At 31.3% G+C, this 25,946-nt stretch overlaps 2 protein-coding genes and 1 long non-coding RNA gene across 5 annotated transcripts in view; 1 reads left to right on the forward strand and 2 right to left on the reverse strand.

The window, feature by feature from the left end:
* The window catches only part of LOC100578885 (putative transcription factor capicua), a 52,158-nt gene extending 46,082 nt beyond the window's left edge, over positions 1 to 6,076 (reverse strand). The window contains exon 1 of the mRNA XM_006559089.3: positions 5,778 to 6,076. The gene's annotated coding sequence lies outside the window, so the exon portion shown is untranslated. The remainder of the gene's footprint in view (positions 1 to 5,777) is intronic.
* A 19-nt stretch (positions 6,077 to 6,095) lies between these two features.
* Positions 6,096 to 7,963, forward strand: LOC102655792. Its single transcript, XR_408210.3, has 2 exons — positions 6,096 to 6,595; positions 6,663 to 7,963. It is a non-coding gene; the product is annotated as an uncharacterized LOC102655792 (long non-coding RNA).
* Positions 7,964 to 8,996: 1,033 nt separating this feature from the next.
* On the reverse strand, positions 8,997 to 25,417 carry LOC408716 (histone-lysine N-methyltransferase trithorax). 3 transcript variants are annotated; one of them, XM_006559098.3, is made up of 11 exons: positions 25,120 to 25,417; positions 23,091 to 24,525; positions 22,359 to 22,925; positions 21,851 to 22,281; positions 21,617 to 21,778; positions 21,161 to 21,556; positions 14,148 to 20,986; positions 13,601 to 13,763; positions 13,370 to 13,516; positions 13,041 to 13,233; positions 8,997 to 12,930 (listed from the first exon to the last, which is right to left on the reverse strand). In XM_006559098.3, exons 1-10 carry the CDS (start codon positions 25,282 to 25,284, stop codon positions 13,060 to 13,062), a joined length of 10,479 nt encoding a protein of 3,492 aa, XP_006559161.1. In that variant the 5' UTR covers positions 25,285 to 25,417; the 3' UTR covers positions 8,997 to 12,930; positions 13,041 to 13,059. The 3 variants fall into 3 exon arrangements, with proteins under 3 accessions (XP_006559161.1, XP_006559164.1, XP_016766202.1); XM_006559101.3 differs by having other exon boundaries at positions 8,997 to 13,233; positions 14,148 to 16,734; positions 16,888 to 20,986; positions 25,120 to 25,416; XM_016910713.2 differs by having other exon boundaries at positions 8,997 to 13,233; positions 25,120 to 25,416.
* Positions 25,418 to 25,946: the final 529 nt, after the last annotated feature.

The following is a 25,946-nucleotide window of genomic DNA, read 5'->3' on the forward strand; positions in this document are numbered from 1 at the left end:
GTTAGTATTTAACAGTACTCGTTGAATGAAAATCTACAAATAAATGCGTGAACGACGACAACGATATCGCATAATCGCGTATTGGTAACAGAATCAACATACTATTACGCGCATTGTGGTTGACGGAAGAAACGTAAAATATTTTTTTTTTTATCTGTATCGTAAAATTATAAACGCATGATAACGTAATGGAACATTTAATGGTGAGCTAATAACAGAATCGATAAATACTATTGCGCGAGTTGTACAACTCCTGGCAGAAAGTATTCATCCTTTTATATCTTTCGATACTTGTCGCTTGTCTCTACATCAACCGATATCGATGAAATTTTCAACGTATAATTGTCATAAATTTACAAAACAGATAAGAAATCTATAGACGAAGATAAAAAAATTTATAAAAGCTTTATTATTTTTTTTTCGCGATTCAAAAAATTGCAATTTTTTTTTTTACGCATCATCTTGCAAATTGATCCTTTTTCCAAAGATTGTAATTAATAGAAAATTAAACAATAACGATTTAATTTCGGAATTAAATATGTGTTAATGTAATTTTCTTAAATAATTTTGTAATAAATTATTAAAAGATATATATGTAAGATATTATATATATATAAATAATTTTTAAAAGATATACTTAAAAGTGTTATTTTTCAATTATGTTGCACTAAAATTTTTTAATTAAGAATTAAAGAAAAAATAAAAAGATTGGAATTTAATATTGAATATATAAAATAATAATATTCGTAAAAAAATATAATCTTTATTTGTTTTTTTAATCGTCCTTGAAATTATTCTTAAAATTATTCTACGATTATTCTCAAAATTATAAATGCCAATCATTTTTAATTATAATTGCAAAAGCATAATCGTGTTTCATAGCTCAATGACATAACACAGAAAAAATTGAACTTTCAGATAAATTGGCATCAAGTACATTGTCACGATATTTACCGTATCAGTTTAAGAGGTGCTTTCGCACTTTATCGTATCACAAAATTATCGAAGAAAAACCGCAGGAGTCCGATATGTAGATTATTCCTTATCGATCTCGCTCTAATAATAAATTTGCTACGATTGATTCGGTCTTAGAATCAGTTGACCTTTCACATTTAAGAGAGAAAAATCATTTTTTGAGTGTATAAATATTTACACACCCAAGATAAATAATTCTTTTAATCTTCTAAAAATTTAAATCTATTAATAATCATCTCTTTATAACTACGAATCAATTTCTCTCATTACTCGCAATTTATTAACATTATTTCGTTATTATGATCCAATAAAAAATCGAGACAATAATAATTATATAAATCTTATTGTATATTTAAACAAATACTTTTCTTCCATTAATATTTCTAATGACGCAGGAGTAAATGTGCAATTCACTTCGATGCAATTCATTTCAAGCAAAAAAAAAAAAAGATGATCTTGCATCGAACAATAAATACATGTATACATTGAAAAACACTTAATTGACCATTAATGGTAAAATGAAGAACGAAATATGGAGAGTGCAATAATCGTAAATATTGACGCAACTTGATGACTTTTCTTATTGTTACCTCCCTTCTCTTTTATTGCAATTTTGATCGTGAATTGGTATCGCGCGAATAAAACTCAAACAAATAAAATTTGTATCGTGAAATTTTTTACCGAATCGCGTACACAATGACCAATGATGGTAATTGGCAGAATCATCTAAGTGATATTGCCTTATGCACCTCATAATCAGTTGCGCGCTACCAGACTGCCCGGCAGCACCACCCTGTTGTGCTATTATTACACGCAGAATCAATCGAAAGTCTCTATATATTTGCGTCACGCGTATCTCGTTCGTATGCATACACGTATACCAATGCAACTTACAGACGGTGGTTAATAGACGGGCTTTTGAGCTTGCAATTCCACATAATGTAATTTGTTTGATCACCCACTAGAGTATACAGGCGACGCACCTCAATTGAAACTCATGATCGAAGAACGCCCAGACTGACGCTAGTCGTTCTAAAAAAGAAGAGTCCTTGTTCGATATTCGTTTCTACTATTTTCTCTTTCTTTTTTTTCGTTTTTATTTTTTTCTCTGTATGATAATTTGTTCAGAATGACATTTAAAAAAGATACTAAAAATTCGAAATGTAATAAAAAAAATACCAAAAAACGAGAAAGAAAAATTAAACTTTGCTATTTATAGATTTTTTTCAACAATAGTAGAAGAAGCTATTTTGATCTTATTCATAAAAAATAAAAATGTTCTTTAAAAATTTCCTTTTTCTTTTTATGTATAATATATAATCAAAATTAAAATATTTATAATCCAAAAAAATAATATTGATATATATTTAAATAAATAAATCTAAATAAATAAAAAAAAATTATTATTTTCTAATTTTCTATTTTCAATTGATTTCTATGACACACACACACTCACACAGACACACACATACATACATTCTCAGAATATTTTTTTTAGATAATAGATTTAAAATAAATATTTAAATTTACTATAAAAATTTGATAAGTTTGATATAAAAAAGCGACATGTATGCACGTGCACGATAATAAATTAAAAGTTAAAATAAATTTAAAATCAGACTATGATATCAAACTAAATATTCGCACTAGAATTAAACAATATCTGAAAAGGAATGAAAGATAACTTTGTCAAACGAAAGTTCAATCTCCTGTCTAGTTTGGTAATGATAAAACCGTCATCGAATCTAACCGATCGTCGAGTGCGTGTGAACGCAACCGGATACGCTCTCGAAAATATTTCATTCAACGTTCAGTCCTGGTGTCGCCATGTGCCAAGCATTGACCGTGGACGACGTCTAGCGTGTGTCTATAGACCTATTCGTCGTCTATTAAAAGAGTAGTAGGTTGCAGTCTCGCGATTACATATACATACCTGTAACCAGCATATATAGTAATACGTGTACGATAGCACTGTCACGAGCGTAACCCAACGACGACGACGACGACAACGACGTCGACGAGTTGCATGCGCGGGCGTCTCGACGCGCTTCTCAGTGACCCTCGTAAAGCGTCGAATCAACGGTAGACGCGGTTAGCAACAGATTTGATCAAGATCGGATTTACCGACGAATTAAAAAGCCGCTGTTCGGTTGGAATTTGCGTGGCGCTTCGCGCAACATGATTCCGTCTCCGTCATAATAAAATACAACGCGGCCGGAAGTGAAGTCTGCCACGTAAGAAGTGGTTAACATTTTCATCGGTATTACAACGGCGTGAGACCATTACGAGTCGAATTTCAGAATTATTTCATAACTAATGGCAACTTGCCAATGTCTCATTGATTGGCAACGATGATAAAGAATACATGGAAACAACGTTTGAATTTCTGGGCCTTTTTGGCATGCATCACCATTCTGCTACCTCCTTCCTCCATTTTTGCTTTTTCTCTTACACCCAACTATGCGAACTAATATTAATAACCTTTGTTTCGTTTGTAGTACGTTATTTATAGAAAAATTCAATAATCGCGTGGTAAGAACGCGTACTTTAATGCGAAACCGGCTGAGATTTGATTCCCCTTTCCTGCGTGAATTTAATTGTCACGAAAAAAAGAAAAAAAGATAACCGAGATGCATTATCTAAAATATAAATAAGATTTAAAAAGGACTAACATGCGGTTTCGTATAGGAAAGAGCAAGAAACCGCACATAGCAACAACCATTCGTCTCGAATATACGAGAAATTTTTATATCAAATAATGTATTTCACGGATAATTTTTTGTATCCTTCTGATTTTTTTTAATATGTTCAATAATTTTTAGAACAAAATTTATAAAAAGGGTTAACGTACAGATGATGAATAATAACAATTAAATCGATGAATCGTAAATGTGTCACAGAAAAAAAGAAAAGAAAAAATATTTTTACTTCATCGATTTAATAAAAACACATAGTATGAAGAGAAGTAATCCTACTTAGATTATGTGAGAATAACGTAATGATTCCGTTTCTATTTTATCAAAAAGATTTATAGATGAATTTATAAAAATATTAAAGATATTTTTTGCCGCGCAATACTTAACCTCCCGCGCACACAAATTACATACATTAGTTTGCGCTGCATCGGTGACCTGAGCAGCGAAAGTTCTTTTGTTTACTTGAAAATTACCATTTCATACAAATTATACGAGTTCTTTTCATATTTCGAAATCATATTTCGCATAAAGACAAACATGTGTAGTATAAGGTGAGTAATATGTACCATCAAATGATCAATTAGAACCTAACCTCTTTAATTAACGTATACATATTCAAAAAATCTTTCCTTTGAAAAATGTACAATAAATTTATTATTGTTGGCAACAGAATAAAATATGCAAAGTATACTGAATGATACTAAAGACAATAAAAGCATGGTGAAGCCATTACGAGACTAAGCCAGTTATAATACATAGTTACAGCCAATGCAATACTGCAAAAATCTGGATCATACTTAACTATGGAAAGATGAAATTTTACATATTTTTGAATTTCAGTTTTGATTTCGCATGAATTCCTATCGTATAAATACTGCATAATATAAAAAGAATTATTTAACATAATGTTAATATTTCATTATAAAAAAAATTGATACGATCAAAATAATATCAATGTCATAAATGCTAAAAAATATTATATATATATATTAAAATAGTAATTTGGCAATTATACATAATCGATAAATATGTTATAACATGTAAAAACGATACGTCGAATGATGATACATCGAATGAATTTGTTATACGATCGATTATAACTTTCACGAGCGCGAGTTCGTCTTGTTCACTACTTTACGCACTTATATACGCGTCAGATCACGCCTAAACATTGCGTTGAGATAAGCACACGTATCTTTGATTCATATACAATATTGTTTGTGTCACGAATGCGTTCGATCCCGTGGAGCTCACGTGCCGTAAATTATTCGGTGAGAATAGCAGAGCAGCCGTGTTGCAACGCATGCGCATGCTCGCACTCAAAGCAGAAATTAAACTGTGGATCGCTGCGATCGAAATAACTCGCGACGAAGAACAGGTTTCCACGGGTTCGTACGATAGGATTTGCACTGTAAGATAAATCTATGGATTCACGACATTAAAACAAAAATCTTTTTGTCATTGATTGTATTCTTTTTCAAATTCTAGATTCTAACATGTTTGTTATATAATTAGTTCATTTTAACATAAAATATCTATGTATCTACATAAAATTTTTGTAAAGAATTTAAATAAATTATTGTTTTTCAAAAAATTATATATATTCTATTATTACATTTTTATAAAATAATATTTTCTGCTTAATTTTTAATATAATTTAATAATTGGCAGCATATTGCATAGTACTACTAGTAAATAGAATTGACACTAACCAAAAATTAGTTTATACAATGTCTAAAAAACTCCACGGTCATCTACCTCTTTCCATCTCAGTCTATCTTGAACATCTATTTTCAGGTCACATCGTGCGTATACTACTATTTCGTATTTCATTCGCATATATTACGCGCAGATATATCTACAGGCTTACGTTGGCGCACAGTTTCACGTCAGCCGAGTGGAACGAAACTTAATTGCATTTTCACCCAAGTTGCTGACTACGAACAGATTCAATTCCTAACCTCACTTTTTATTCTTTTTGTTTGTTCTTCTCACCGAGAATGATGAAACTCAGACAGAGCGTCATGATAAGCATTCTCTTTTTAATCTATCTTTCTCTTTCACTCTCATATTTTGTGACAATGTCGGCCCTGAATCGGTCTTTACCTGCGGCCTCCGTAGTGTCCGTGGCAACGAGCTCACGCGAGTCCGAACAAAGGCGAAGAGGCGGCTGCGTGTTGATAGTAAGGGTAAGGAAGAAGGGGAGGAAGAAGAGGAGAAGTAGGAGGCGATAACAGCCGATATACTCTTCGTTCCGTGTACAGACGGCGTTGCTATCGCGGAACTCTCCTCGCTTGGAAACCACTATCGTAGCACCAACGCACCTTCTTCCATGTTGCATGCATGCAAATTCAACGCCAAGTACCACTAGCATTGACGTTCACTTACGACAAATGCAACACAACACGCCATATTCAAGCACAAGAAAAAGATGTCACCGGTAACCGTGCACTCGCATCGGGATTTCACGTATCTTACGGCACAACCTCCGGTCCAGGACTGATGCACCACGGCTACAACGCGCACGGACCCTAGTCACGGCTACCACAAGAAAGAGAAAGAGAGAATCGTGACGCGCGATGCTCGGTCAGGCGCCATTTACAGAAACGCACGCATCGCCACTAGTTCTCTCTAACTCTATGTCTGTCTCGCTCTTACTACTTTCATTTCCCCCACTTATCTACTCGCAACGTACCTCCCTCTCTTTACCCTAGTTCCGTCCTTTTCTATCTTATTCTTTCTTCCCCCCCTCTGACGTATCTATCCGACCTATCCCAATTACAGCGAACGTCCTTGAGGTGACTAACACCTTGTCGTCCACTGCTTGTGGGAACGAAGAGGGATGCATGAAAGCGCTGCTGAAGAGGTGGAAAAGATGATAGTAGTGGAAATGATGGAGGTGGTGAAGAAGGAAAAAGGAGAAGGTGAGTGGAATCACCAAACCCTCGTTGTCGAGAACACGCGTGACAAGGAACTATGCTTTGATGTTAGTTGGAGAACAAAGACAGAAAGAAAAGAGCGGCGAATGCCGCATGTAACGCTTAGTCTTTCTTGAAGCTGTAAGTAAAAGGAGAGGGAGTAGGATGAACCATGCTTCTTAAGTGTCCGTACGTGAGAACGAGGAGGTTATTCACTGTTCTACGGAAATGTTCGAGCATGATGATGTTGCCACAGTAATGTGCCTTTTATAATCTCCGATAGTTATACGAATTCATTCGTAATTCATTTATGACATAAAAAAAAAATAATGTAAATTATCTATAAGACAATAAATACTACAGTTTTTTCAATTATTTATTTTATATACTTTTAATGATTATGATTTACGCTTAAATAACATTGAATTATTTAATAATTGATTTTTATTAAAAATACCTTTCCCTTTTTCTGAGAATTATTAGTTAAACTTGTAATGCGCACCCCTAAATAATAATTGTAGCATTGTTATATATATATTTTTTTTTTTTTAAATACGAAACAAGCGAATGTATTAATAAAATTTCATTTGTCAAGCGATACATTACCATATTTACATTGTATCTACATCATCTAACATTTTATTACGTTATATTCGTTTAATAATGTGATTAAGATAGTTTGTGGAAGGACTGTGCAGTAATAATACACGCGAAAATAGCGATAATAATGTATGCCTATCGTTACAACATACTTTGCTTCTACGATTTCCGCCGTATCTTATCCCGCAATTGTATTTTACTCAAATGAGATAAATGCGATACATTACTGTAATGCCGATTGATTATTATTACAAGAGTCGTAGTGTTCGGAATCGACTATTTATTGCTCCTAGGAATTTATGTTTCTCTGGAGATTCTTAATACTGACTTTTCTCCGAAAAATCACAGAATTTAATTTCATTCTTTTGTCTTTTTCTTTTTTTTTTTTTTTTTCGTTTGTTTAAATATTCGTAAATACTTGATTCATGTAATTGTTCCTCGAAAAACATTTGAATTAATTTACCAGTAACCACTGGATAGATCGAATGACAATCGAATATTTTCAATAAATTTTTTTTCTTTTCTTTTAGATCATATCATACGATTTTACTATTTCATTTTTGTCTTCCAAACAAGCGACGCACGAACCTCCCGGACGTTTCATCGAATAAGCGCAAATTCACACACATATTAATTCTACTTTCGAAGAAATTTTTTTTTTTTTTCTTTTCATTTTATACGAGGTACGCACAACAACATTCGAGCAACGTGCATGAGTCAGCGACGCGCGCTCAACCGAATACGCACGTTAAAAAAAAAGAAAGAAAAAAAAAACAGAGGATTCTCACACGTGGAAAAAGCATGACCTATAACGCACGTCGCTGTTACAATGAACAAGTGGTATCGTAGATTACAATATGGTACTTGCTCAGTCTACCCGTTTGTGAGAACAGACAAAGAGGAGATAAGATTGCCGCTTTATGCTTAAACTAATTGCGCGCTGACAATATTTAAAATTACCGAGATATAAGCGAGAGTCGCGTTTTGCTTTTCTTTTCCTCGCAGCATTTCGATCGAAATACTGGCTGTTTTAGAGGCCAGCAGATTTTTTTTTTTTTTTTCAGAAAAAAAAATCTATTCTTCGCTGAATTAATGAGAATTCTAAAGCAAAACCAGAATTCTCTCTCGCTTCAAATTTTTTTCATTCTAGATATAACACAGTAGTAGTAGGGTACTTTTACATAGCACGGAACATGTTTATTATATTTCCACTTGTGTTTTTATTCTGTTAATTTCTCATATAATACTAACAAAAACATTTAATTACAAAACATGGTACGGGTTGGTGTGTTGTATTTTTTCTTTTTTGTATGTATTATGTATGTGTCATATGTAAATATATGTATATGTAAATATGTGTATATATGTATTGTGTGATGAAAGCATTAATTATGCGTCTCTATGTGGTATGCATATCATCTGGTTAATGTAAATATTACGATTATTTCATAAGTTCTCTACAAGTAGATGGATTTTATAACGACAATTTACACGCTGAACGCGTGCAGTAAATACGTCCCATTTGCCCGCAGCGTCTCTTCGTTTAATTTTACATTCATCACGACTTCGTCTTGTATGGGCCTACGACCAATTCTTTTCTATAATTCTATTCCGATGAATATGCAAACGCAAAAGAGATAGAAACGCTACTATATAGTATGCGATACAATAATATATAATCGTATCTCAATATTAATCAATATTATAAATAGTTTTTAATAATTATTTGTCCAAACACTGAATATTTTACAACAGCCATCGATCTCAACTATTCATAATTCTATTAAACAGTTTGCAACTTTTACAGTTTCAATTTTTTTTTTTTTTTTTTTTTTTAATATTATGCGTAGCGTGTCTGATCCAATATCATATCAATAATAGGGATATATCATAAATTTTGTAATTTGCTAAAAAATATTCTCTAAAAAATATGTTGACCTAAAGATTATTATGACTGATAATCACAGACAATTTTTTCAATTTTCCTTTCATTCCTTTTTCATTTCTTTCTTTCCTTTCTTTTTTTTTTTTTAATTTTTAAATTTTTCAATAGTACTTCTTTTTTTTTTTTATCTTTCTTTTGCTGCCTCTTCTTCATCATCTTCGTATTCTTCTTTTTTTTTCTTTCAAACAAGTACAATATTCAAAATTCTACAATTCGTTTAAACGTTAGAATAATACTATTTTTTTTTTTTTATTATTTATACATGATTTAAGAAGCGTTTTACATTTCAATCTTTTTTTTTTCTTTTAATTTACTTAATTTTATACGAATAAAACGAAGAACCCAAAGACTCGAAGAGATGACTCTCGTTTACAAGAGGATGCAACGCTGCGATGTTTTTGAAATTGTCGTAAAAAGTATTTAACGGGCACCGTACAGTTCCATGAATAACTTAACCACTCGTTTCATTATCACACCAAACTAGTAAATATCCAACACTTTCATTACCTAAAGCAAATTTATCTCGAGGTAAAGTATACATATACATATTCAAGTTCGAAGATTATACATATATATTTATGTGTATATATATATATATATATATTTGTTTCTTTTTCTCTAACGTCAAAAAATTTTTGCTCTTTTTCACACGAATCACTTTTCAAAGGTGCTGACGGGTGTAGTTTAAACAAACAGTGCACAATATGAGTGGTGGTGTATTATGCTTATCTTTTCATGTAGATTATAATTAATTGATAATACTAATAATAATCATAATAATGAAGGCTGGATGCGTAATACTAAGGATCTTGTACACATTTCGTGAATTGGGGAATCATTTAAAAAGAGTACAGAGTATGTTTCAGAAAAGCGCTCGACAAACTCTGAATATTTTTCTTTTTTTTTTTTTCATATCAGAGAAGTATACATAGAACATAATTTTCCGTATCACACGGACGCTAAAATCTATATTTTTTGTTTTTCTTTCTTTTAGAGCATAAAATATTTTATATATGGAGATTTTATAAATAAAAAAATAATTAAAAAACAGTGTTCTTAATTTATCTACTGACACGTGTAAATATATACCCATTATAAATTATTGTTACAATCACCACAGTTATTATAATTTGTGAATGGGAATATGAAGTATAGTAAAATACATCGCTTATATTTCATAATCCCAAATAGTTCGTGATGATAATTGTATTGTAACAATTACGAGAATGCATATTTTTTTTTTTTAAAGAGAAAAGGATGTGTTCTCTTCCCTCCCTCCATAAAAAAAAAATTGTCATTCGTATCTTTTCAACAATATTAGACCATCATGTGCACCATGTTCTCTAAATCATGTTTAATGTAATTAGTACATCTCGTTAACCCTAAAACCGTCATCCATAAGTAATAAATATCAATAAAATATCTAACATTGCTATTTTATATTTTCAAGTAAATTACTTTTCTTATGTCATATTACTTTTTTTTTTTTACACAGATTAAAATTAATTAATTAATCATTATATTAACAATATTCATCTTCCAATAATAGTCACTAATTATTGGTAATCATAATATTAAAAAAAAAAAAAAAGAGAGAGAAAAAAAAAAAAAAAAAAGATTCAAAATACCTAAAAAATGGCAATTTCTCGTGACCAGAACAAGTTTCTATTTCTTTCCCTTTGTTTTATAACTTTTTACAAATCAGCATACGCATTTTGTACCAAACCAGGCCGATTAAAATGTTGCACGAACGACAAATATTTACGTGCTCAAATAATGTTCCTGCCATCATTTACTTCTTTATATTATTTCGTTAAATAAATTCGCGATCAATATTCATCGTATAATGCATTTCTTATTATTATCAAACTCTTTCGCTGCCACCTACTATTTCTTACTCTAGGCCATTTTTTCGTGTAAAGTGCACTTAACGGTGTCCATGGAGCACCAAATTTAAGGGACAACCACCTCGGCAGAAATTGATTAACCGCACTAAAATACTTTTTATTATAGCTTAATGGATGCATAGACACAATTAGTTGTTTTTTTTTTTTTTTTTTTTTTTTTTTTTTTTTTTTCAGTTTGAATATGTCATTGGGGTATATCTAAATCTATCACCGGGTTTAAAGCGTAGGTACATTAAAGGTAAGGCAAAACTGCATTTCACAGAAAGGTGCTTTTTACGGTATACAGTGAATGTATCCGTAAAAATCTGAAATATATTCCTATAAAGAACATTTTATAACTTTTCCCAGTGTAGGAAAATATCACAAACATTTCCTAGAAATATTAATATTCTAGAAAAGTTTACTTGAAACAATGATCTAATTATCTTTTTTTACACTCTGTCAACATAATTGATCACGTGATTACATATGCCTCTTACGAATCGTAGAAAAATTTCAGACAGAAATCATATAAAAATTATGATTAATCTCTTATATCATGAGCAGTATGCTATTTTTTTTAAGTTTTTGTAAAATAAAAGGTTTCCTTTTTTTTTTCCTTTTTTTTTTTTCTAGCGATTCATATTATTTAAATACAAAAATAAAGTAATAAGATTAATATTGTAATATTGGCAAGGCGGAAGCACAAACGTATAGGTGCATCGTTTAAAAATCTATAAAAACATATCAAAATAATATTGCGCGTACATAATCCTTCATTTAAAACAAACGAACAGGCTTCAATTTCTGTGGGAAACAAATCTTTGTTCCCTATTTGTTTCATTTTTATCTTTTTTTTTTTTTTTATCTTTTTCTTTTTATCACTACTATAAGACTTAAAATATCATCAATGTCTGCCAAAGTAGGTACACCTTCACAGTATCCCACGCTAGGAAACTGTTCCTTCTTGCCATTCTCTTCCCCTCCCCATCTCTCATTTTTTTCGCGCGCGCGCGTTCTTTCTTTACTTCTTAATCTATGTTACTAACTTAAGTTAAACTGGTAGCTGTACTTACATCAAGACAGTATCTAATCTAACAATTACATATTTTACAAGAACATTTGAAATCTGGCCCTACATCAGACATGAAATGTCACAAAGTTAGTCGTGCACTGTACACTAAATTCTAAATTTACATAAAATATTAAAAAAATATTTAATCGTATGTCATTACATATAAAATCGAAATTTACAATAAAATCGTGTGCTTTTTTTATCTTACAAATTTTTCTCTGAACGTGAATATTTGGTATTTATCACGTGGTAAACGTATTTTTCTATATTCAATACATATATGAGAAAAAATGTAAATGACAATCATGGAAAGTCATTAATTTTCTTTTATAAGTACATATTATTTTTGTGCTGTATTTATTATATTTTATACTCAATTTCATACTTGGTCCAATTATGCATAGAATTCTTAAATATATAACTCAAAATAATTTATGTAAAAGAGAACTTTATAAATGCTTTTAGCTTCTATTATAATAATGTATGAATATAAACTAAAAACATTTTCGATTTAGTGTAAAGTGACGATAACTCGTACACTTAAGCCTCAATAGTAGATAATAAGTAGAGTCTAGAAGACGTGCATAAAAGCACAGGCGTGGATAAAGTAACACTTTCATGAGCCTTGAACGTGATGAAGCACGCGAGACTCATTGGGTACGAAAGCAGGACATGTTCAATCATTTATTGCTATAAGTATACCCCTTAAATCAACTACGAAGTGTAGCTGTTTAAAGTAACATTGTCATAACGCGATGTTTCATGTATTATATCTGGCCTTCTAATATTTTAAATGTATATCTATTTCCTTTATAGTAATAAAAAGCTGCAATCTCTGAAAATAGTTTGATGATTAAATGAATAACGTTCAATAAAATGAATCCTATTCCAAAGCGCACATAATTATAGCACATTATTTTTTTGCTGTGCCGGTTGGCTGCTTACGATAGCTGTATATGCAGTCTCAATTGAGGTATTTACGACATCTGCGGGAACCGCAGGTACATGGAATCTTGATATCCTCGAAAGGAAATTTGTAGTCATACGTTAACTCTTCTCCTTGATTAATGCGACGGAGAGCGAAAATTAAAATGTGTTTCTTACCTAAGATGTCCACTACACGCGAGTAACAATTTGGCTGAAATATGATTTAATTAAATTATAATTTGATTAATAAATTAATTCAATTTTAAATATGGATTATTATAAATAAATATAAAAAATACTTTGCTCTTTTACAAAATATATATAATTCAATATAAATAGATAAATACCTCGCATGAATGATTAATGAATCTAGCTGCATTTCCTTTCATTGTAGCATCAACGACTAAGTGATCATCGATTTTAAACATGTAACATCCTATATTTTTACTATCATAATATTTTTCTCGTTTATCAGTTAACGAAGCTCGAATTACCTATAAAGATTTATAAAATATTGTTCAAGAAAATTACACACAATATATTAATAACTAATAAAAGAGATTATATAAATAACACACCTCGCCGGCATACTCAATAACCATCTCTCCAGCTTCAATATCTCTCAAGCAAAATAAACCCCTACCATGTATATGAGAATGATACACTCCAACTGATTCTTTCGATGTTTCTTTAAGTATTCTAAAACGCATTGCCATTGGTAAATTTGTGCTTGCCACTCGCCTATAACAATTTTAAAAAAAATATAATGAAATTAAAATAAAAGGTAAAAATATTGTATATAAATAATATTATTAATATATGTTATCTATAACTTAATTTAAATTTAGAAAATATATCTTGAACATTCATTGTAAGCTAGACCATATGTTCACTTATTTTTTTAGCTAAAAAGATATGAAAAAATTTATTTCAATCTATAATGTATTAATGCCATTATTTTATATATCATCCTGTTAAATCTTACAAATTAACAATGACTTATATGAAATATTATTAACACAAATTTATGAATTAATCTAACAATAAACGTTTAATATATAAAGTTTTCTCAATAGTTATATTCATCTAAAATAATTATAAAATTTATATGATATTTTTTTTTACCTGGACTCAGCTTCAGAGATAGCAATCATTTTTGGCTGTTGTCTATGCCTCGATGCGAGCCAACTAAACATATCATGAACTTTTCTTCCTTTAAACGGTTCAGCGCGAGCAGCACCATTATCGCACGCCTTTGGTAAATCATTTTCTATTTCTCCTGGCTTAGGCGGTGCTAAATTATGAAATCGGGGTTTATATTTAGTGCATCTATTTACATTCGGTAACTGTTCAATCAGATACACCGTAGCATTATTATCCAAGCCTAAATTTTCAATGAGAGGATTATGAGGCAACGGAGGTAAATTGTGAGCCTTTCGAGCATTTTGCACGGCTCGAAACACAGTTTCCCATACTTCGGTCATCGAGGAAGCGGTATGAGTGAATCCATCCTGTGATTTTATTTCGTACATCAACGTCGGTCCCTTTGAACTGTTTCTCGATGTTTGTAGATTTGGTAAAGTTGGTTTTACAGATTTAATAGACTTACTAATCACTCTTGGCTTTTTAACAGCAACTGGTGGAGTCTTGGTTTTTAACATATTAAATTTGTTATCGGTTATCGGTTTCATTTTTTCCTCAATCTTATTCGTTTTCAACGTGAATGTTTTTATCGGCAACAATTGCAAAGAAGCTATTTGTGGTACTTGTTTCGACGGCAATATTTCTACAGATGTTACTTGCGGAGATTTCTTATTTTGTGTCATTGCTTTCATGTTATGCGTAATTTTATAAGAACCATCTTGCAATTGTTTTTGTAACACTATTTTTAACGAAGCGTTCTGTAATTTCTCTTTGTCCAGCTCCAACTTCAGATTTTCTTTTACTTTTTCAATCGCTTCCGTATTTAATTTCAAAGTTTCATTTATGTTGTTTATAGTCGTTTCCGGTTTCTTCATTGTAGGGGCTACTGCTTCAACAATTTGTTTCTTAGATTCTGTAATCTTTTGTTCTGGCTCTGCCGGTTTAATTACTGGTTTCGTTGGTTCTTCTATAATCATTTCTGTTTTTTGCATGACCTTTGTCGTGTCCTGTTTCGGAGTTACGGCTTGCATAGGTAATACTCTGTTCATCGGTCGACTTGTTGGTACATTGCTTGTAGACATTGTTATTTTATTTTGTACAGCCGAGCTGGCAATCACTGGATTGTTACTTGTACTTATATTAATATTGTTTGAATTCGGTATAGTACTACTATAATTATTATGCACATTATTTACATCATGATTTAACTTATTTACAACTATATCCCTTTGAGTTATACAATGATTAGGTAAGGGGGGTATTTTAGATGATATGCTAGATTTTATCATACTGGTATTTTCTGATACATGTTTCGAGTCAAAATATGGTCGGACGTTAGTATTCATCTGTTCCGAACCAAATAATGGTTCTGTAATTTTCCATGGTCCATTATTAGGTTGCATAATAGAGTTGGAAACTGGACTTGGGCGTACAGCTACCCTTGGTATTGTTGGTATTGAGTTTTGCAACAACTTAGGAGGCGATGTTACTCTTACTACAGCAGGTTCAGATAAACATGTATCTGGTAGCTGTATTGATGTCACTGGTTCTACAACATTTTGACATGATACAGGCAATATGGCATTACAGGTAGTTGAGGCAAAGGTTTGTTCAGATGTTGCAGAAATATTAATTTGTGGCGTTACAAGTTCTGGTATAGATGTTGATTGATTTACAACGACGTAACCACCGGGTACTGTAGGTATATCGGAAACATTTCCTACATTAGGCGGTAAGGTAGAAATATTAGATACATTTTGAACAGTGGGTATCGCCGATATATTAGTTACATTAGAAGTACTAGGTAATGTAGGTGCATTGGATATATTAGACACATTAGATGCACTGGATATATTAGATACACCAGGTACGCTAGATGCGATAGGTACGTTAGGTATACCAGATGCATTAGGTACGTTTGATACACTAGATACATTGGATATACCAGGTGCATTAGATATACTAGGTGCACTGGGTGTGTTAGATACACCAGGTGCATTAGGTACATGTGGTACACCAGGTATACTAGGTGTATTAGATGCATTGGGTATACTAGGTACGCTAGGCACATTAGATACACTGGGTATTGTGGGCACATTAGATATATTTGATATATTTGTTATGCTTGATATATTGGATACGTTAGATACATTGGATGCAGAGGGTACAGCAGATATATTCGGAATAGCGGGTACAGCTGGAACATTAGGTACATTGGTTACACTAGGTACATTAGGTATGCTGGCTATATTGGTTACATTGGGTACATTGGATACATTAGCAACGTTTGGTACACTTGGCACTCCAGGTACTCCAGGTACTCCAGGTACGTTTTGTACAGATTGCACTGCTGTTACAGTGGGAACACCTGGAACAGCCTGAACATCTACAATAGGTTCCATAAGTTTAGAAGCTTGAAAAACTTGCGTTGTTGTTTGATAACTGCTTGCTAACACTTGTGGTACTGTGCCAGTCATAAACTGACTGGAAGACATTACTGTGTTGCTTACAATAGTTTCCAAACCATAATACATTGGTTGATTTGAAAGAAACATACTGCCTGTAGAATCTGTAAACATTTCTAATGTTGGTGTTGAACTTAATAATAATTGTTCAGATGATATAACTCCACATTGAATTGCACTAGGTTGTTGCTGTATAATTGTTCCAAGAACTGTTGGTTGTGTTTGAGCAATTTGTACACCAGGCAATATTGATATACCTCCATTTTGTAATGCCAATAAGTTATCAGAAGATGCTTGTATGTATGCACCAGGAACTAAATGATTAGTTGTTATAAACTGTGGTTTAAATGCAGTTTCATGTTGACCTCCAATTGTTGTTACATATTGAAGATTTTGCCCAGATTGTTGTTGCAATGTCTCAACATATGCAGACATGATACCAGGAGATGCTTGTTGTAATATAACAGTTGGCCCACTTGGTCTTTGAGTTTGTTGCAGTTGTATAACTGGAGTATTATTTTGCATTGGTTGAAACCTAGCATGTCCATTGTGTGGTTGTATAGTATTTTTCACAATCTGTGTTTTTATTCCTTTCGTTCGAGACTTTGGCGCTCTTGGAGATTTTGATTTAGCTAATTTTGTTATTTGAATATTTGCTTGTGATTCATTAGTTGCAGTTTGAACACCTGTAGAAGAAAATGTAGGTGATACTTGTGGACTTGGAACTGTTTGAGAACTTGCACCATCTGGAGAATTCATGGGTGTATTAATGATATTTTGTGATATACTAGAATCACTTGCAACAGATGGTGGATCTGTAATTTCTGTTATTTGAACAGTACTTTCTTGAGGTAATACTGAAGCATTTGGTAATGTAGTTGTTGTTCTCGTATACTGTGTTTGTACAATCATATCATTAGATGTTAATACTGTTTGATGAACAGTTTCCACAGTAGCATGCGTATGAATTTGTGGTGTAATAATTGCTTGTGCTATTGGTTCGATTTGAATAGCTGGATGAGGTGATGGTACAGAAGCTTCTAAAGGAGAAGTAGCTTGTATATCTGGATAATCAGATGAAAGAGTATGTCCTTCGGATGGAGATAATGTTATAAATTGTGGAGATACAGAGCTAATACTTGGAGAAAATCTAGAATCAGGTGATGCTAATTTATTATCCATAGTTTCAGAATCACTATCGCTTGTTATCATGATATCACAATTTGCCAAATGTCTATTATAACTATCTTGTGTTCTATATGTACAACGACATCGTTTACAAGTTACAGGACGATCTATATGATCAAATGGTGCATCACATTGAGAAGTAATAGTAGTTCTTTCACTTTCAACATGTTGTGGTGATATGCACTCGTCATCACTGGAAATATCATCAGCTCCATCTAATTGTGGAATTTCTAAATTCAATTTTAAATTATTTTCTTTAAAATTAGTTTGTTGTATTGCATATTTTTGACAATTAGAAAAGTCGTCATTTTCTTTAGTCTTTTGTGATTTATCATTAGATTTTGTAATATGCGATCTAATAAATCCATATATTCGTTTTGATCGTAAAATATTATTTGAAGATTTTGTACAAGGATTAAACTCTTTTTCAGAAAATGAAGTAAATTCGTTACTGTCACACGAAGATTCATCGTTGATACCATCTAATTGCGGGATTGATAAATGTTCTGCCATACATAATGCTGTAGTTTTTTCTTCAATATTATATTCTGGTGAACTGCATTCACTAGCACTGCTTGGATCAGCAGGCCCATCAACTTGTAATATCCGCGGCTGTTGCCTCGCGTGCCAAAAAAGTCGTTTATGTTCTTTAGCTTCCTCACGACTAGTAGATATTACTCTACGATTAATACCATTAGCATCTTCGATACAGTATTTCAATTCCCGCATAGAATCAGATAAAATGTTAGGTGTATTTGCTCTGCCCACAGTAACCATGATACTTTCTGGAATTCTTAATTCATGTAATGTAGGTGGCCGTTCATTTTGTGAATCTAATACCATTACGCTTGTTTCGTTCGATTTTGTGATACTTGAATTTCTAGATAATTTTCTTCTTTTTATGCTGGGACCATAAGTACCGTCTAATTTACAACTCCAAGTTAAACTACAAGATCGTTGATGATGTCTTTGTCCTCCAACAATTAACGGACTATTTGACATTACTTCCGATTTAGAACGTTTTAATTCTCTGCCTCCCCGTTTTTGATTTTTGGAACTAAATAAATCATCCATTAAATCTTGAACAGAAGTTTTAGTTTCTAAATGAACCCATAAATCATTGTGAGGTCCTAATTCTACTAAAGGAGGATCTATTTTAGAAACTTTACTTTCAGGCGGTTTTATAATTTCATCTACTTCAGATGCCAACATATCATCTTTAAATAAATCAGCTGCAAAAGTACCATCATTTTTTAAATCCATTGCCAAAAAATCTTCATATGTCATCTTTGGAAATATATCTTGCATAGAAATACCATCTAATAAATCATGTGGCAAATCTTCAAATATAGCTTCCTTTAATTCTGGTGGTAAAAGATCTGTATTATTTTGTTCTGCTAGATTTTCATCAACTTCTTTATTACATACTGCATCAATTAAAGCATCTAAAGTTTGTTTAATAACTAAATACTCAGTTTTTTGTATATTTAATGTATCTTCTTTTTCTTGTTCTTTAGAATGATCAATAGTTATATTATTTTCTATATCGGAAGAAACTTCTGGTACATATACTTGTATATACGTTCTAATGTAATATCTTACAATTTTAAAAGGATTTACTGTAGACCAATATAATCGAGAACATTTATAATCGCAAGGTATAATTTTTTCAATCGTGTCGGAATATTCCGGTATAACAGTACCTAAACAATCAATCATCAATGAACCTATCATAACTTTTACTTTACTTGGTTCTGCATATTTTTTTTTCTTACGATCTAATTCCACGTATACTGGTCTTCGTAAACTAAATTCATTTTCATTTTGTAATGTTTTATCTGTGCAGTTATTTAAATGCAAAGAACAAAATACTGTTTTATCGTCATTGAAAGCAAGTCCAACATTCCTTGCACAAGGATAATGAAAGGTACTGTTACAATTTTTCGCGCAACAACCAACACTGGCTCCTTTTTTCCCGCATTCTGAACAACGAATTAATCGACCTCTTGAAATAGCACTATGAACATTTTGTAAAGAACCATCAATTTCTTCAAATACTTCATTAGACCAAAGTGCACAATTTGAATGTAACCATTCATTTTGGCCGCAATATAATAATCGTCCTTCTTTTGTTTCTGGACCATCACCTAAACCTTTGCACAAACAACATGATCTACTATCTTCAACATGAACATTATATAAATTTGCTGTTTTGGCTGCAATTGCTTTTGGTGCTTTCATTACTTCTTCTTTCCATATTTCTAGTATAGAATCATCAAGTTTTGTAATTAAACTATCATCTTTAACATCCTTGGCAGCTCTTAATGCATCACTTTTTCCATTATTTTTAATATTTTTTGGACTAAACCATGGAAAGACTTCTCGTAAAATTTCATGATAAGCTTCAGTAAGTTCCTTGGTTTCAGTATAATTAATTACATGTTCCATATCACAATGAAATTGAGATAATGTTTTATATTCATTATTATTAACTTTTCGTTTTACCGACATCAATGTAGGCGAAGGTCTAACAATAATTTGTTGATCTAAGCAATTGCATTCTGTATCATTTGAATTATTACTTGAATTTTCTTGAATTACCGAATCCTTTTTATCATTATCTTGAGTATCTTTTATAGCACAATTTTTTACTCGAACAGAACATTCTTTTAAATGAAATTTTTGTCGAAGACGTCTCAAACCTCTTCTATTAGTGCAATCATTTTGTTGATCTTCATCTAATTTATTTATTGAATCAGATTTTGAATTATTATTATGTCCGAATTCTGTATTTTTATTCTTTTCATTATTACCTTCTTCAATTTCTTCTATATTGGGACATTCTTTGATATTTGAATCCGTTTTTTCACTTGAAAAATCCAATTTTTTCCCATTAGAAACAGATCTACATAAACATTCTTTCCTTGGACTCCATTTTAATGCAGCGCAAACTTTTTTATTTTTACTTAACGATTTTATAACTCCTATGAAACCAGCTTTAAGTTCAGCTTCTATGGCATTTCTCCAAATGGAATTAGGATTAGAGGAACATTGACTGCATGTAAATTCAATAGTATCAGGTAAATAACTAAGAATTTGATAACGTTCATCAGAAAGCCCTTCACATTGAGCATGTACCCAATAAGAACATTCACTACATTCCATCATCTGAAAAATAAAATATAGAATTAGAAAAATTTAATTATTATTATAGTTATTATTCTGAAAAAATTATATAATATATTTTTATAAATTTGTATTTATCTGTACTCAGATATCAATTTTTACAGTAACACATGTAAACATATATTTATTAATTTGTAGAATAAAATATATACTTACCTTTGTATCAAAATCGTTTTCATTGTAACATCTTTGACATAAAGGACAGTAATTTCCTTGTTGACGTAATTTAAAACACATGGAGCATAATGGTAAATTGCCCACATGAACATTAACTCCTTCACTACCACAGCTCTTACACTTAACACAGCTTTGACACACATAAGGTCTTTCAGGACTATAAAGTCTCGCACTAACACCAGATTTTGACAAACACGAATGGTGAAATGATTGACGACAACGAATGCAAGACAATTTTGGACCAGATCTTAGATGGCAGGATTGGCATATTGTACATCGGGGACAGCACCAGTTTGGTTGAGCACAAGCATTCCATTCACTGGGTTCCAAACAAAAGGCATGATATGGCTCACAACAGCATTGACAGTGGATGAGCTGGAAAGATTTTTACAATGTACAATTATATATAATTCTATTCATATATACATTACTTACTGGTTCTTTTCCAGCACTTCCACAAAGGTAACAAATAGCAGGAATATGAAAGAGTTCTGAACCAATAAGGGCAAAACCTTTTGCTCCAACTTCTGTAGGATCATACTGTTCCCAAAAGTCTATAGATACTGTGTGTGATGTATCATTATTTGATTTAGATACCTGTAATGATTAATTCTTTTTGAAAACTACAAATATTAATACAATAAAATTTTAATTATTATATTTGCTTACTTGAAAATTTGATGTTGATATATTTTGTTGTGATTTTCCTCTCTTAGAATGAGGTTGTTGTGTTATACTAGCAGTATTATGATTTACAGTATTTTCATCATTATGTTTTTGTGATTCTTTCTCTTTTGTTTCATCCTTTTTCTCTATCCTATCATTTTCCTTTGAAGTTTTCGGAATGTGCTTATTGCTTTCAGTACCTTCTTTTCCATCTATTAAAGGAAAAGTGGCAATTGGTTGACCAAGAGCAACACTTGCACTTCGACAAACATGTTTCACTCTTGGTCCCTTCAATTCAAGTCTCTGCCTCAGAGGTTGTGGACATTGATTTAAAGATGGTACAGAGAATATTGGATTTTTCAATTTCTTTCTCACTTTTATCCTATTATTTTTTCTTCTTTTTTTATTAGGTGATATATTCAGTGATGAGTCAACTATAAATTTTAAAACAAACAATGAATATTAGAAATTGTAATATGCATAAAATAAATTATAAGAATTATTATCTTACATTTGTCTAATTTTGTATATAGAAAACCACCTGTGCCTTGAAAACTGGTTTTTTGACCTATTTCTATATTTCTCCAACTCATAGCTGATTTGAATAAGTTCTTTTCTGAACTATCTTCTGCAGGCCAACCTAACTTAGAAGATATTAATTTTTGTCCTTGATTATCATTATCTTCTTGATTTAGTGTTAATGGAATACTCAAAGGATCTCTCATCATTGGTGGTAACAATGTATTTAAACCTGTTCTTAGTGAAGAAGGAATATTATAACATTTTAAACACATTTTTAACCAACAAGCTGGGCATCTAGCTTTATAAACACATCTCATGAGATTCCATTGTTGACTTCTTACAACAGGTGGTACTAAGCATAAACCATCGCCTTTATGACATTGAAGGACTGGAAGGGCACTATTTGTAGATTTTGCACAAGCTTGCCGTTTAATCATTTTACTGATAAACTTTCTACATGATTCACAACTGTGAATACCAAATTTTCGAGCCTGTTTCACGAATCGATAAAATCGTACAGCACCACAAACGCCACATTTAATAGTGCCTGTTAAACCTAAGAAATTATACAAATAAAATAAATTTGTTATTTCTTTTTATTTTATAATGATGATATAACTTTATTTATATCATAAATTTTTAAATTTTCATAAAAAAAAATATTATTATAATTTTAGTAAAAATATTTAAATAAGAAGATTATAAAGATTATTACACATACCTAAGTTAGTGTTTCCACTTGTAATGCTACTACTATTTGTTTTTGAAAAGGGACCTTCAGTTCCACTAACACATTTATTATCTAATTTTAATCTTGCTTTTCTTAAAATAACTTTTCCACCATTTAATTTCATTCCAGTCCATTCAGACTGTTCATCTTCTGTATGATTACTATGTTCACTTCCACTTTCAGATAATGTACTTTCTGTGTCAAAATTATCTGAATTTCCCTCTGTATTTTTATTTCCATTATCAATATTAGTTTGACTTTTTACATTGGTATTTTCTTTTATTTTTATTGTATCTTCAAAATTTGTCTGAATTTCTAAGTCAACTGTATCATTTTGAGTTCCTGACCTTGTTTGGATCCTGGAAGACTCTGAACTTGGAACATCAGAATCAGGAAGAACTTTTGTAGGAACAGAAATTGGTTTTTGGGCTTTAGAGATAGATAATTTTGCATTTTGAGTTTTTCTTGGATGAGTTGTTGTATTTGCTGTTCCACTTTGATTATTACTGCATTCATCAGATGAAGATTTTACTATTTTATTTTTAGTTGATACATTTATTTTTTTAACACTTGTATTAATAGTTTTTGATACTTGTGCGTTTTGTATAGAAGGAGCTAATTTTTCAAGATTTTTTGCTGGTATAACAGTTTGAATATTGGAATTTACACGCTGAATTACTTTTTTGGCTTTACTTTTCACTTCTTTGTCCTTTAATTTTGTACAGAGTTTAGTAATATTTCCTTCTTTTAATTTTGGTTCCTGATTACAAAGTTTGTTTAATGTAAATTTAGCTTTCTTTACATGAGTACCAATTTCATTTTCACTATGCTCTGCTCCAGAAATTTCTTCTAATTCTTCAATAAATCTTTTATTTGGTTTAATAACTCTCGAAGAATGGGCACTTCGAACTGGCAAAATAAATTTTCTTACAGCATTTGGTTTATCTCCACATTGTGCTGTTATATTACGTACATTATTACTGTTAGATTTAGCCCTTTGCAATAATCTTTTTGCAGTACTGTTTCGTAGTTGTCTTGTTCGTTGATGCTGGTCTAAAATATTATTCACTGATTTTAATACTGGTGTTTTCATAAAATTGGAGAATTTTATATTTTTACAATTTCTGCGACTTTTAGGTCTATGAAATTTAGCAGCACGTTTGGAATTTAATGGTGTCACATCTTTTTTATCATCTTCTGCTGGTTTGATATTTTTATCACATAATTTTTCTGTATTATTTTCAGTATTCGATGGAGAATTTTTGACATCTGTAATATTTTGTTCATTCTGTTGTGGTATAGAATTATTAACAGCATCGGATGATAATTTAACAGTTGTATTTTCTGTGTCATGTTGTTGTGTTTTTATATAAGACACGGAAAGATTAGCCTCTTTAGTGCTAAAACCATGGAATGGTGGATGTTCCTATGAAAAAATACATTAAACATTAAAACTAAATTATATTAATATTTTTATTTTCTTTTTGTTTATTAATCTTATATTTTATTTAAATTAATAAATTAAATATTGAATATTTACATCTTATATTTATATTTATTTTTACAATATAAATATATTTTTAAATATATTTATTAGATAATTTCAATATGATCAAAGATATTTAATAATTTGAAGGCATTAAAAAGTTAAGTTAAAGTTTACATTTTGTATAAAAGAAGAAAAAGAAATTAATAATATAGTTAAAACATGTCTACAGAATAAAAACAAGATCGAAATATAAATTTTTTATAAAATCATTGACATTTTCCACTATAGCGGTACATTAGTATGTATTATATACATCTGCCATTCTGAGTCTGTGATTCCCTTCTAATAGGTTAACTTTCATTATACAGCCAAATCTTGGACTTTTTCAGGCCACTGAATCGGCGCCGTATGCGTCCCTATGACGCTTATAAAATAAATACAAATGTTTGTATGTCGGGAAAGAATTATATACTTTAACTAATTACGCGCCTTACTATAAGTAGTTCTAATGAAAGATAAACTACGAATTACCTTCTCGTTGTCACCAAATGTTTCGTTGAACAGGGAAAGTCCGTAGTAGATGTTCTCGGCGACGGTTACCGAATCACTTTGGGCTGTCTCGGGTTGACCGAGAACTTTGATCCGTTTCCTGGTAACCGTCTTCGGCGGCTTCCCGGGAAACTTGGACCTTCCCATGTTCACTTTTTTCAACGGCCAACCTCAACCTCACAACGAAATTCTGTTTCCATTTTACGCGATTTTGCCCAGTCGAGGCGCACCAACTGAACACCAACGAACACTTAACACACACGGAACTCACAAGCTTCGTTAAACATCGGTTAACGTCGGCTAAATTCGATGATAGCCGCGAAATACGCGCGTACTGTCAAACACAGAATCACTAGTAGTGTATATATAAGATGGGTACATGTGTTTTCAAATACAAATGCGCGTATTCATCTAGTGATTTTTACTTGAGCAAATCCAAGTTACGCGCGCTCAACCGCGTTAACTCTTATTTTAATTTGTATAATTATAATTCTATATAATATTCATATATTACATAAAATACTTGTAATAATAATAAATAAATTATAATTAATATTTCTTTATTTATAAATTATTGGTATCTACAAATAATAATAATTAATAATAATAATTAATTAATAATTAATAACTATTAATAAAATGATAAAAAATATAATGTATAAATTTTTTACCTACAAATAAAAGATTTTAATCTTATATTTAATAAATGATGATAGCGATGATGTGATTGGTTTTGTATTGCATATTAAATGCTGTCCAGTTTTGTCCACCATAATCCACATTTTACACTAGGGAATATTATTATTTTC

The sequence above is a fragment of the Apis mellifera genome, linkage group LG2 (genome assembly GCF_003254395.2).
Source record: "Apis mellifera strain DH4 linkage group LG2, Amel_HAv3.1, whole genome shotgun sequence".
In the NCBI taxonomy this organism is placed as follows: Eukaryota; Metazoa; Arthropoda; class Insecta; order Hymenoptera; family Apidae; genus Apis; species Apis mellifera.